At 38.0% G+C, this 12,708-nt stretch overlaps 1 protein-coding gene across 8 annotated transcripts in view; it reads left to right on the top strand.

Annotated features, from left to right (window-relative positions):
* Pkhd1 (PKHD1 ciliary IPT domain containing fibrocystin/polyductin) overlaps nucleotides 1-12,708 on the top strand; it is a 468,594-nt gene that overhangs the window by 19,394 nt on the left and 436,492 nt on the right. For all 8 annotated transcript variants that reach the window (XR_012450616.1, XR_012450617.1, XR_012450618.1 and 5 more), the window contains 4 exons: nucleotides 142-216; nucleotides 1,058-1,122; nucleotides 1,747-1,786; nucleotides 11,332-11,402. Coding sequence is in view for 5 of the 8 variants with exons in the window: in XM_074081972.1 (XP_073938073.1) it covers nucleotides 142-216; nucleotides 1,058-1,122; nucleotides 1,747-1,786; nucleotides 11,332-11,402 (251 nt within the window). In the remaining 3 variants the exon portion in view is untranslated. The remainder of the gene's footprint in view (nucleotides 1-141; nucleotides 217-1,057; nucleotides 1,123-1,746; nucleotides 1,787-11,331; nucleotides 11,403-12,708) is intronic.

Raw genomic sequence — 12,708 nt, forward strand, 5'->3', positions numbered from 1 at the left:
CTACTCCCTGCAATTGTGCTCTATAAATTAATTCAAAAGAGAATGCTTATAATTATGTTTCCTCTGAGTTTTGGCAGCAATGTTTACTGGAAGCATTGTACTATTGTTTCCTACTTTTTGTCTCCTTTTTAAAAAATCTAGCCCACTGATCTTGGAAGCTCAAGGAGACAAATCGCTCACTCCATGTTCTCTTATAAACAGACAGACAGGAAACAGGTGAGTCTTTCTTTCTTTTCTTTTTTTTTTTTTTGCCAGTGTATATGCATTCAGGTTCTTCTACTTGTATACAACACATATGCATATACACGCCCATCTTTTTAAAATATAAGTCACTCATAACTGTTAACTACCTTACCTTAGGCATACTGGAAAAGACAAGAGAATTGATTCAAAATGTAAATTGAAGTGGAATTGAAGGCTTTCTTGAAAACAAATAGCTGATACTTATTAATGGTGTACTCTAGGCCCATGGCTTGTCTAATCCTTAACATTTGAGTCACTCAATAATCTCATGAATATGTATAGTTATTAGTCTCTTTTTATAGATGAGGAAACTGAGGCATGAGAAGTTAGGTAACTTGCTCAAGGTCTCATACAGAGCAAGCAACAGAGCTACAACTGAAGCCCTGTCTGATTGACCAGCCTCCAGAGTTCATGTTCCTGACTGTACTACAATACAAAAGAAAACAACAGCCAGACATTTTTCAAATGAGTGTCTATTGCTCCATTTCATATAACTAATATTTTGCTGAATTTTTACTTCACTCTGGACTAGGCGGATTACTTTTCTTTTGAGACAATTATAAGAATTATATCTTATGGCTTAGTTTTTTGGGACTAATGTTTGGTGGAGCCAGATTCTGTAATGTGGTTTCTTTCTGGTGTCTTCAATTTATTTGCTAAGATTGTCCTTTTAGGGTTCATTCTTTTGTTGATGGGTTTTTCTATACTTGTCATATAATAGATTTTGGAAAGAAAGGATCAAATGGAAGTTAAGAGTCAGAACTTCTGAACTGTGTTGTCCAGTAATTCTTACCTCAGTTTGTTTTTCCCTTAGCTATCCCATTCAGGAAGACCATGGTCTTGGGACTCTGCAGTGCCGTGTGGAAGGCAGTTACATTGGTCTGTGAGAGAAGTAGCACAACTTTCAAAGTCTTATCCACTTCTTTCTCTGTATTCAGACAAGGGCTGGCAGAGTGGTTTAAGTGGTAGAGTTGCCTCCTTATCAATTGTGAGGCCCTGCATTCACTCCCCAGTACTCTAAAAAAAAAAAGTTTCTTTGCATTTGGACAAAACCAACATTAAGAATTGGTTTTCATAAAAATAATAATAGTGACAACCATTTTGGTGAGAAATTCCTGAAAACACTATACAAACTAGTTTATGTAAAAACTAATTGAATCCTCACAATCAGCCTATGAAGTTTGTATCATTATTTTCACTTTTAGGTGAGAAAATTAAAGGGCTAACCACTGGAGCGGGATTTAAATCATACTCAGTCTAAGTCTAAGACTGAATCTTATTTGCTAGGAAATATGATATTTGTGTCTTTATTGTGGGAAGTGCACATTGATGATGGCGCTAAGCCTGTAAGATGTTTATTTGGGACACAATAAAGGAATTGTAGGCTGGGGTAGTAAAAAACTTTATGTCACTGATACTTTGAGTCTATGGTAATAACAACCTGGCTCAGGTAATGCATGAAGATCACTGCATTAATGCCTTGTATTATTTTTTTCATTTCAGGCTCCCAGAATGTTAGTTTCTCAGTATTTAACAAAGGAAGGTAAGTAGCTGGGAATAGGCAAGTTTGTTCTCACACTACATTCCTATCTCTCTCAGCTCAAGCACTTTCTTTAACTTTCATAATGAAAGATTCAAACCACACACCAGTAGAACAGTATGAGGAAACTGCACGACCCCCTCGATTTCTTTTACCTGGGTGAGCACAATCGTGTTCTATGCCTTAGCTGTAGGTGCTGTAATGTTACAGAACTTTGGGAAATAGCTATTGAGCAGACTCAAAGATGATAAATTAAAAACTCATGTCTTTTTTTAAAAATTCATATGTGCATACAATGTTTGGGTCATTTCTCCCCCTCCTCCCCCACCCCCTCCCTCTCCCCCACACCCCCTTGCTACCCGGCAGAAACTATTTTGCCCTTATCTCTAATTTTGTTGAAGAGAGAGTATAAGCAATAATAGGAAGGAACAAGGGTTTTTGCTGGTTGAGGTAAGGATAGCTATGCAGGGAGTTGACTCACATTGATTTCCTGTGTGTGGGTGTTACCTTCTAGGTTAATTCTTTTTGATCTAACCTTTTCTCTAGTTCCTGGTCCCCTTTTCCTATTGGCCTCAGTTGCTTAAAAGTATCTGCTTTAGTTTCTCTGCGTTAAAGGCAACAAATGCTAGTTAATATTTTAGTTGTCTTACCTATCCTCATATCTCCCTTGCGTACTCTCACTTTTATCTTGTGATCAAAGCTAACCTCACTCAGAATGATGTTTTCCAATTCCATCCATTTACCAGCAAATGATAACATTTCGTTCTTCTTCATGGCTACATAAAATTCCATTGTGTATAGATATCACATTTTCTTAATACATTCGCCAGTGGTGGGGCATCTTGGCTGTTTCCATAACTTGGCTATTGTGAATAGTGCCACAATAAACATGGGTGTACAGGTGCCTCTAGAGTAACCTGTGTCCCAGTCTTTTGGGTATATCCCCAAGAGTGGTATTGCTGGATCAAATGGTAGATCAATGTTTAGATTTTTAAGTAGCCTCCAAATTTTTTTCCAGAGTGGTTGTACTAGTCTACATTCCCACCAACAGTGTAAGAGGGTTCCTTTTTCCCCGCATCCTCGCCAACACCTGTTGTTGGTGGTGTTGCTGATGATGGCTATTCTAACAGGGGTGAGATGGAATCTTAGTGTGGTTTTAATTTGCATTTCCTTTATTGCTAGAGATGGTGAGCATTTTTTCATGTGTTTTCTGGCCATTTGAATTTCTTCTTTTGAGAAAGTTCTGTTTAGTTCACTTGCCCATTTCTTTATTGGTTCATTAGTTTTGGGAGAATTTAGTTTTTTAAGTTCCTGGTATATTCTGGTTATCAGTCCTTTGTCTGATGTGTAGCTGGCAAATATTTTCTCCCACTCTGTGGGTGTTCTCTTCAGTTTAGAGACCATTTCTTTTGTTGAGCAGAAGCTTTTTAGTTTTATGAGGTCCCATTTATCTATGCTATCTCTTAGTTGCTGTGCTGCTGGGGTTTCGTTGAGAAAGTTCTTACCTATACCTACTAACTCCAGAGTATTTCCTACTCTTTCCTGTATCAACTTTAGAGTTTGATGTCTGATATTAAGATCCTTGATCCATTTTGAGTTAATCTTGGTATAGGGTGATATACATGGATCTAGTTTCAGTTTTTTGCAGACTGCTAACCAGTTTTCCCAGCAGTTTTTGTTGAAGAGGCTGCTATTTCTCCATCGTATATTTTTAGCTCCTTTGTCAAAGACAAGTTGGTTACAGTTGTGTGGCTTCATATCTGGGTCCTCTATTCTGTTCCACTGGTCTTCATGTCTGTTTTTGTGCCAGTACCATGCTGTTTTTATTGTTATAGCTTTGTAATATAGTTTGAAGTCAGGTATTGTGATACCTCCAGCATTGCTCTTTTGACTGAGTATTGCCCTGGCTATTCATGGCCTCTTGTGTTTTCATATAAATTTAATGGTAGATTTTCAATCTCTTTAATGAATGTCATTGGAATTTTGATGGGAATTGCATTAAACATATAGATTACTTTTGGGAGTATCAACAATTTTACTATGTTGATTCTACCAATCCATGAGCATGGGAGATCTCTCCACTTTCTATAGTCTTCCTCAATCTCTTTCTTCAGAAGTGTATAGTTTTCCTTGTAGAGGTCTTTCACATCTTTTGTTAGGTTTACACCTAGGTATTTGATTTTTTTGAGGCTATTGTAAATGGAATTGTTTTCATACATTCTTTTTCCGTTTGTTCATTATTAGTGTCTAGAAATGCTAATGATTTTTCTATGTTGATTTATATCCTGCTACCTTGCTATAGCTATTGATGATGTCTAGAAGCTTCTGAGTAGAGTTTTTTGGGTCTTTAAGGTATAGGATCATGTCGTCTGCAAATAGGGATATTTTGACAGTTTCTTTACCTATTTGTATTCCTTTTATTCCTTCTTCTTGCCTAATTGCTCTGGCTAGGAATTCCAGTACTATGTTGAATAGGAGTGTAGATAGTGGGCATCCTTGTCTGGTTCCTGATTTTAGAGGGAATGGTTTCAGTTTTTCTCCGTTAAGTATAATGCTGGCTGTAGGTTTGTCATATATAGCTTTTATAATGTTGAGGAACTTTCCTTCTATTCCTAGTTTTCTTAGAGCTTTTATCATGAAATGATGTTGGATCTTATCAAAGGCTTTTTCTGCATCTATTGAGATGATCAAGTGGTTTTTGTCTTTGCTTCTGTTAATGTGGTTTATTACATTTATTGATTTTCATATGTTGAACCACCCCTGCATCCCTGGGATGAAGCCTACTTGGTCGTGGTGAATAATCTTTTTGATGTGTTGCTGAATTCGGTTTGCCATTATTTTGTTGAGGATTTTTGCATCAATGTTCATTAAGGAGATTGGCCTATAGTTCTCCTTTTTGGAGGTGTCTTTGCCTGGTTTTGGGATAAGTGTAATAGTGGCTTCATAAAATGTGTTTGGCAGTTTTCCTTCCCTTTCTATTTCGTGGAACAGTTTAAGGAGGGTTGGTATCAGTTCTTCTTTAAAGGTCTGATAGAATTCAGCAGAGAATCCATCAGGTCCTGGACTTTTCTTTTTGGGGAGACTCGTGATTGCTGCTTCAATTTCATTTTGTGTTATAGGTCTATTCAGGTGATTAATATCCTCTTGGTTCAGTTTTGGATGATCATATGTATCTAGAAATCTGTCCATTTCTTTAAGATTTTCAAATTTATTTGAATATAGGTTCTCAAAGTAGTCTCTGATGATTTCCTGGACTTCCATGGTGTTTGTTGTTATCTCCCCTTTTGCATTCCTGATTCTACTAATTTGGGTTTTTTCTCTCCTCATTTTAGTCAGGTTTGCCAGGGGTCTATCGATCTTATTTATTTTTTCAAAGAACCAACTTTTTGTTTCATTAATTCTTTGTATGGTTTTTTTGGTTTCTATTTCATTAATTTCAGCTCTTATTTTTATTATTTCTCTCCTTCTATTTGTTTTGGGATTTGCTTGTTCTTGTTTTTCTAGGAGTTTGAGATGTATGATTAGGTCATTGATTTGGGATCTTTCAATCTTTTTAATATATGCATTCATGGCTATAAACTTTCCTCTCAAGACTGCCTTAGCTGTGTCCCATAGGTTCCGGTAGGTTGTGTTTTCATTTTCATTGACTTCCAGGAACTTTTTAATTTCCTCTTTTATTCCATCGATGATCCATTCTTCATTAAGTAATGAGTTATTTAGTTTCCAGCTGTTTGCATGTTTTTTGTCTTTACTTTTGTTGTTGAGTTCTACTTTTACTGCATTGTGGTCAGATAGTATGCACGGTATTATTTCTATTTTCTTATATTTGCTGAGGCTTGCTTTGTGCCCTAGGATATGATCTATTTTGGAGAAGGTTCCATGGGCTGCTGAGAAGAATGTATATTGTGTAGAGGTTGGATGAAATGTTCTGTAGACATCAACTAGGTCCATTGATCTATTGCATATTTTAGATCTTGGATTTCTTTATTGAGTTTTTGTTTGGATGACCTATCTATTGATGATAATGGAGTGTTAAAGTCTCCCACAACCACTGTGTTGGCGTTTATATATGCTTTTAGGTCTTTCAGGGTATGTTTGATGAAATCGGGTGCATTGACATTGGGTGTGTACAGATTGATGATTATTATTTCCTTTTGGTCTATTTCCCCTTTTATTAGTATGGAATGTCCTTCTTTATCTCGTTTGATCAATGTAGGTTTGAAGTCTACTTTGTCAGAGATAAGTATTGCTACTCCTGCTTGTTTTCGGGGGCCATTGGCTTGGTAAATCTTCTTCCAGCCTTTCATCCTAAGCATATGCTTATTTCTGTCGGTGAGATGAGTCTCCTGTAAGCAACAAATTGTTGGATCTTCTTTTTTAATCCATTTTGTCAAACGGAGTCTTTTGATGGGTGAATTAAGTCCGTTAACATTAAGTGTTAGTACTGATATGTATGTGGTGATTCCTGCCATTTAGTTGTCTTAGTTGTTTGAAGGTTTGATTGTGTGTACCTAACTTGATGTTACTCTCTACTGTCTTGCTTTTTCTTATCCAGTGGTTTGGTGCTGCCTGTCTTTTCATGGTTAAGTTGGGTGTCACTTTCTGTGTGCAGGATCCCTTGAAGAATCTTTTGTAATGGTGGCTTTGTGGTCACACATTGTTTTAGTTTCTGCTTATCATGGAAGACTTTTATTGCTCCATCTATTTTGAATGATAGCTTTGCTGGGTAGAGTATCCTGGGGTTGAAGTTATTTTCATTCAGTGCCTGGAAGATCTCACCCCACGCTCTTCTTGCTTTTAATGTTTCTGTTGAGAAGTCTGCTGTGATTTTGATGGGTTTACCTTTGTATGTTACTTGTTTTTTCTCTCTTACAGCCTTCAATATTCTTTCCTTAGTTTCTGAACTTGTTGTTTTAATGATGATATGTCGTGGAGTAGTTCTATTTTGATCTGGTCTGTTTGGTGTCCTGGAGGCCTCTTGCATTTGTATGGGAATATCTTTCTCTAGATTTGGGAAATTTTCCGTTATTATTTTGTTGAATATATTACGCATTCCCTTCGCTTGCACCTCTTCTCCTTCCTCGATGCCCATGATTCTCAAGTTTGGTCTTTTGATGGAGTCAGTGAGTTCTTGCATTTTCTTTTCACAGGTCTTGAGTTGTTTAATTAATAGTTCTTCGGTTTTTCCTTTAATTACCATTTCATCTTCAAGTTCTGAGATTCTGTCTTCTGTTTGTTCTATTCTGCTGGATTGGCCTTCCGTTTTGTTTTGCAGTTCTGTTTCGTTCTTTTTTCTGAGGTTTTCCATATCCTGGCAGTTTTCTTCATTATTGTTGTCTATTTTTGTCCTGAGTTCATTTATCCATTTATTCATTGTGTTCTCTCTTTCACTTTGGTGTTTATACAGTGCTTCTATGGTTTCCTTTATTTCTTCTTTTGCTTTTTCAAATTCTCTATTTTTATTGTCTTGGAATTTCTTGAGTGTTTCCTGTACATTTTGGTTGACCCTATCCAGTATCATCTCTATAAAATTCTCATTAAGTACTTGTAGTATGTCTTCTTTTAAATTATTCTTGTGGGCTTCATTGGGTCCTTTGGCATAGTTTATCTTCATTTTTTTGGAGTCTGGATCTGAGTTTCTGTTCTCTTCATTCCCCTCTGGTTCCTGTACTAATTTTTTGCTGTGGGGAAACTGGTTTCCCTGTTTTTTCTGTCTTCCCGTCATTGTCCTTGGTGTTGTTACTGTCCCTGTACTGTGTGTAATTAAGTATTTTCTAGCTTGTAATGATAACAATGGTAATATTTAGAATGGAAGGATGAGCTGAGATGGAAAGCAAGAAGTTAAAGAAAAGGGGAAAGCAAATACAACAAGAGGGAGAAAGCAGAACAAGGTATCAGACAAGAGAGTTTCAAAGGTATAAACAGGGAGTGTTAGTGTACTAATTGACAGTAAGCTGAACAGACATTAGAGAGACAGAGAGAGGATTTAAAATCAAAGATAAAAAAAATAAGTAAATGAAAGTAATATCTATATATAAAAATGAATTAAAATAAAATGGAAAATAGAAAATTAAAAAAAAAAAACCAAAAAACTTCCAAGTTTATATGCAATGCAGTTTCAGTCTTAATAATTTGGGTGTCCATCTCAATCTCCAGTCCTGGAGTTGGTGCCTCAGATGTTGTTCTGTAGTTGTCTCATCAAAGGGGATGCATAAAGTAGAACAAAACTACACACTCACACACACACACACACACACACACACACACACACACACAAAAGCCCCACCAAGTGTCCCCAGTTCAAATGCAATACAGTTTCAGTAAGTTTTTCCGCTTGCAGGTGTAATTCGGTTGTTTTCCCATCAAAGGTAGGGAGAAAAAGAAAAAAAAGAGTCTGGAGACAGTTCTGAGAGTGGTATCTGCAACTGTGGCTTGCCTGCCTGCTGCTCTCAGCCTGTAGCTGGCGGCGTTATTTATGCAGATCTCTGGGGTGAGCTTAGCACTCACCTGGTCCCACAGGCTTTGTTTGCTCAGAGTTCTCCTGTGCGGGAGCCTCTGCTACAGGCTTTCCCCTTTCCAAGCACTGGGAAAGGTGACACTGTCCCCGCGTTGTCAGGCCTGCGTGTTTATTTACAGTTCATGTGGGAGGTGGGTCTTCCCCCCTCTCCTCTGAAGTTTTCCCCCCACTGCCACTTTCAGAAGCTTTCCTGCTCCTGCTTACTGGGCAGTGCTGCTGCTCCTGCCGGCCGCCATGTTTGTTTACAGTTCACGTGGGAAGTGGGTCGTCCCTCCTCCACTCTCACAAGCGTCCCGGCTCGTGCCCCGCTCCTGCCAGAGCCTCTCCGGCCGCCCGGCTTGTTTATTTACAGTCCCGGAAGGATTCCCTTCCCCCAATCTTCAGTGCTCAGGGTGCCCCACCCTCTTTCCAGCGTGTCTTAACTGTTCTTATTGCTTATTACTCAGTTTCTTTTTTTTTTTCTGGGTGGAGGTCAGTCTGTCCAGGGGGCTATGCTGCTCTGGCCCAGGCTTGTCTGTGGGGCTACCGCGGTACCGCGAAGCTCATCTGGTCCGTGTCTTCCCAAGTCGTATGGGCGCCGGCCACTGGCGGCCCCGGGGGCCCTCCTCATTTCTCCGTTTAACGTGAAGTGGAGATTCTCTGCGCCAGCTGGAGATGTGGAGGGGTCAAAGTTATGCCTTTTCTCGGTGATTATGCCTGCAAAGTGTGTCTCCAGCGTCTCTCCAAGATTTCACTATAGGAGGGTTGCTTTCTGCTTCCTACCTCTAGCCGCCATCTTGGAATTCCTCTACGCTCTACTTTCTAGCTTTTTCTTTTCCTGTAGTTTGGTGCTGCCTGTCTTTTCATGGTTATGTTGAGTTTTACTTTCTGTGTGCAGAATCCCTTGAAGAATCTTTTGTAGTGGTGGCTTTGTGGTCACACATTGTTTTAGTTTCTGCTTATCATGGAAGACTTTTATTGCTCCATCTATTTTGAATGATAGTTTTGCTGGGTAAAGTATCCTGGGGTTGAAGTTATTTTCATTCAGTGCCCAGAAGATCTCACTCCACGTTCTTCTTGCTTTTAATGTTTCTGTTGAGAAGTCTGCTGTGATTTTGATGGGTTTACCTTTGTATGTTATTTGTTTTTCTCTCTTACAGCCTTCAACATTGTTTCCCTAGTTTCTGAACTTGTTGTTTTAATGATGATATGTCGTGGAGTAGTTCTATTTTGATCTGGTCTGTTTGGTGTTCTGGAGGCCTCTTGCATCTGTATGGGAATAGATTTCTCTAGATTTGGGAAATTTTCCGTTATTATTTTGTTGAATAGATTACGCATTCCCTTCGCTTGCACCTCTTCTCCTTCTTCAATGCCCATGATTCTCAAGTTTGGTCTTTTTGGAGTTGGTGAGTTCTTGCATTTTCTTTTCACAGGTCTTGAGTTGTTTAACTAATAGTTCTTTGGTTTTTCCTTTAATTACCATTTCATCTTTGAGTTCTGAGATTCTGTCTTCTGTTTGTTCTATTCTGTTGGATTGGCCTTTGTTTTGTTTTGCAGTTCTGTTTCATTTTTTTTCTGAGGTTTTCCATATCCTGAGTCCCTTCCTCTTTAATGTTGTCTATTTTTGTCCTGAGTTCATTTGTCTTTTATTAATTGTATTCTTTGTTTCATTTTGGTGTTTATACAGTGCTTCTATGGTTTCTTTTATTTCTTCTTGTGCTTTTTCAAATTCTCCATTTTTGTTGTCTTGGAATTTCTTGAGTGTCTCCTGTATAGTTTGGTTGACCCTATCCAGTATCATCTCTATAAAATTCTCATTGAGTATCTGTAGTATTTCTTTTTTTAGATTGTTCTTGTGGGCTTTATTGGATTCTTTGGCATAGTTTATCTTCATTTTGTTGGAGTCTGGATCTGAGTTTCTGTTTTCTTCATTTCCTTCTGGTTCCTGTACTAATTTTTTGCTGTGGGGAAACTGGTTTCCCTGTTTTTTCTGTCTTCCCATCATTGCCATTGTTATTGTCCCTGTACTGTGTGCAATTAAGTATTTTCTAGCTTGTAATAACAATGGTGATATTTAGAATGGAAGGGTGAGAGGAGATGGAAAGCAAAGATGTTAAAGAAAAAGGGAAAAACAAATAAACAAGTAGAAAAAAACAAAACAAACAAACAACAAAAAAAGTTTCAAAGATATGAACAGGGAGAGACAGTATACTAATCAACAGTAAGCTTGTGGTCCGTGTCTTCCCAAGCCGTCTGGGCGCCGGCGTCTGGCGGCAGCAGGTGAGCCCTCCTGGTTTCTCCATTTAACGTGAAGTGGAGATGCTATGTGCAGGCTGGAGGTTTGGAAGAGTCAAAGTTTTGCCTCTTCTGGGTGGTTTTTCCTGTAATGTGTATCTCCAGTGTCTCTCCAAGATTTTACTTTAGGAAGCATGCTTTCTGCTTCCTCCCTCTAGCCGCCATCTGGAATTCCTCTCATGTTGTCTTATGTGGGATGCAGTTTTGTGAAATGCATTGTATCATTCCAGAAAGTGCCTTCTTCAAAATAGAAAGGGTCCAACTTCACCAGATTTTGGAGCAACAGATAAATTAGGATTCTGGATTTCTGGGTGACATACTTCATGTTCTGCCACTATATAATTTGTCAAGTATTTCCCTTTTTTAAAAGTGTTTTATTTACCTGATATTAATTTTATTTTGATGATAGTAACACATTACCTTCAACTATACCATCCAAAGTATGGATTTCCCCCCCCTTTTTCTCAAGAGCAAAACAAATCTACTTAATATACCCTGTCAGCCAGTCAGGAATAGGCCCTTTCACATTCATCATTCCACTTAGGCTTTTGTCATCCTATGAGGTAGATATTATTCCCATAAAATAATTTTATAGATCAGAAAACAAACTTTGAGTGATTCTGTTCTCTGGTTATTGACGACATCTGGTATTCTCACTGTTCTTAAGGTCACAGGCTTCCATTCAGGCAGCCAACTTAAAAAAATGCAATGTCATATGGTATTTTATCACTAAAAAATAGCTTTGTCTCTTTTGAAGGTCAATGGTGCACAAGAAAGCATGGCTCATCAGTGCTAAACAGGAACTTTTCTTGTACCAGACACACTCAGGTACTACTTCCCTTCATCCTGTGTTCTCCATCTCTTCTCTCACACCTCACTCGACATTGGGCTCTCTTTTTCTTTCTTTCTTTTTTTGGCAATTTCTCTATGACCATTAACATCTGAAATGTCCCTGTAGTCATGAATAGCTCTTTGGTTTTGGTTGAGGTTAAGTTGTTTGTATTAGTGTCAGCTTTTGTTCCTATAGTCATGCATTGCTTATCAGTGTTCTGAGGAATGTGCCATTAGGTTATTTCAACATTGTGCAAACATCAAAGCATACATTTATACAAACCTAGATGGCATATATCAGGCATTCAGTGTGGCCTCTTGATGAAATCAAGAGACAAAGTAAACATGAGATGTATGAAACTGCTGCCAGCATAACACAGTATACTATTTACAGTAAACTTTTTGTTTTATGAGTAGAAAGGGTACACTGTAAAATAACAATGAAAGGTGTAGTACAGTAAATACTGGTTTCAGTGACATGGTCATTATTACTATTATCAAATAGGAAGTATTATATATATTTGTAAGTGTTATACTTTTAGATGACTGGCAGCACAGAAGGTTTATTTGTATGAGCATCACCACAAACCTGTGAGTAATAATGTGTTGTGCTCATTCCTTATAATAACCACATGTGGGTGGTAGGATTTTTTTTAGCACCATTATTCTTTTATGGATGTATATGCTGTTGATCAATACATTATTATGTGGCTTGTGACTGTATTCAAAGAGACTTGATCATAGACTTCTATACAAAATATGTGAATATGGATTGAATGGAAGAAAGGAGAGTCCTGCTTTGGTCTATGTTCTGAAAAATAACAGAAAGGACATGGCCCATAAAATCCAAAAGCACATCTTTCCAGTTACTACAACACCCCATCTCTGACATTCATTCAACAGTTTATGACTTGCTGATATTGACACTAAGCTATTGTGTTGCCATTTGTTGTTAAAAAATTGGAAACCTGCATGAAATTGAACTCTCATTTCAGCAGTAAGGAGTTGAATGCTAGAAAGCACCTAGATTCTAGCTTTCACTATAATCACAAAGCCACCAAAGACATGTCTGTGAGTCACATTCAGGTTCCAGAAGCAATAAAAATCTATTTTTGTACAAAAGTGTGAGATATTACTTCACAGGTCAGGGGCAAATTCCATTCAGTCCCTAGATAGTCAATTCTGCAGGAGTTGAATTTTGACCCTTGCCTTTCTTTTCTTTAAACTTATGAGGGTAAGTTTGAGGAAGTACCCAAGGTGATGGCTATAATGACAGCAATAGCAAGAATATCAGGCTCTTGCT

Source organism: Castor canadensis, chromosome 8 (assembly GCF_047511655.1).
Source record: "Castor canadensis chromosome 8, mCasCan1.hap1v2, whole genome shotgun sequence".
Classification (NCBI taxonomy): Eukaryota; Metazoa; Chordata; class Mammalia; order Rodentia; family Castoridae; genus Castor; species Castor canadensis.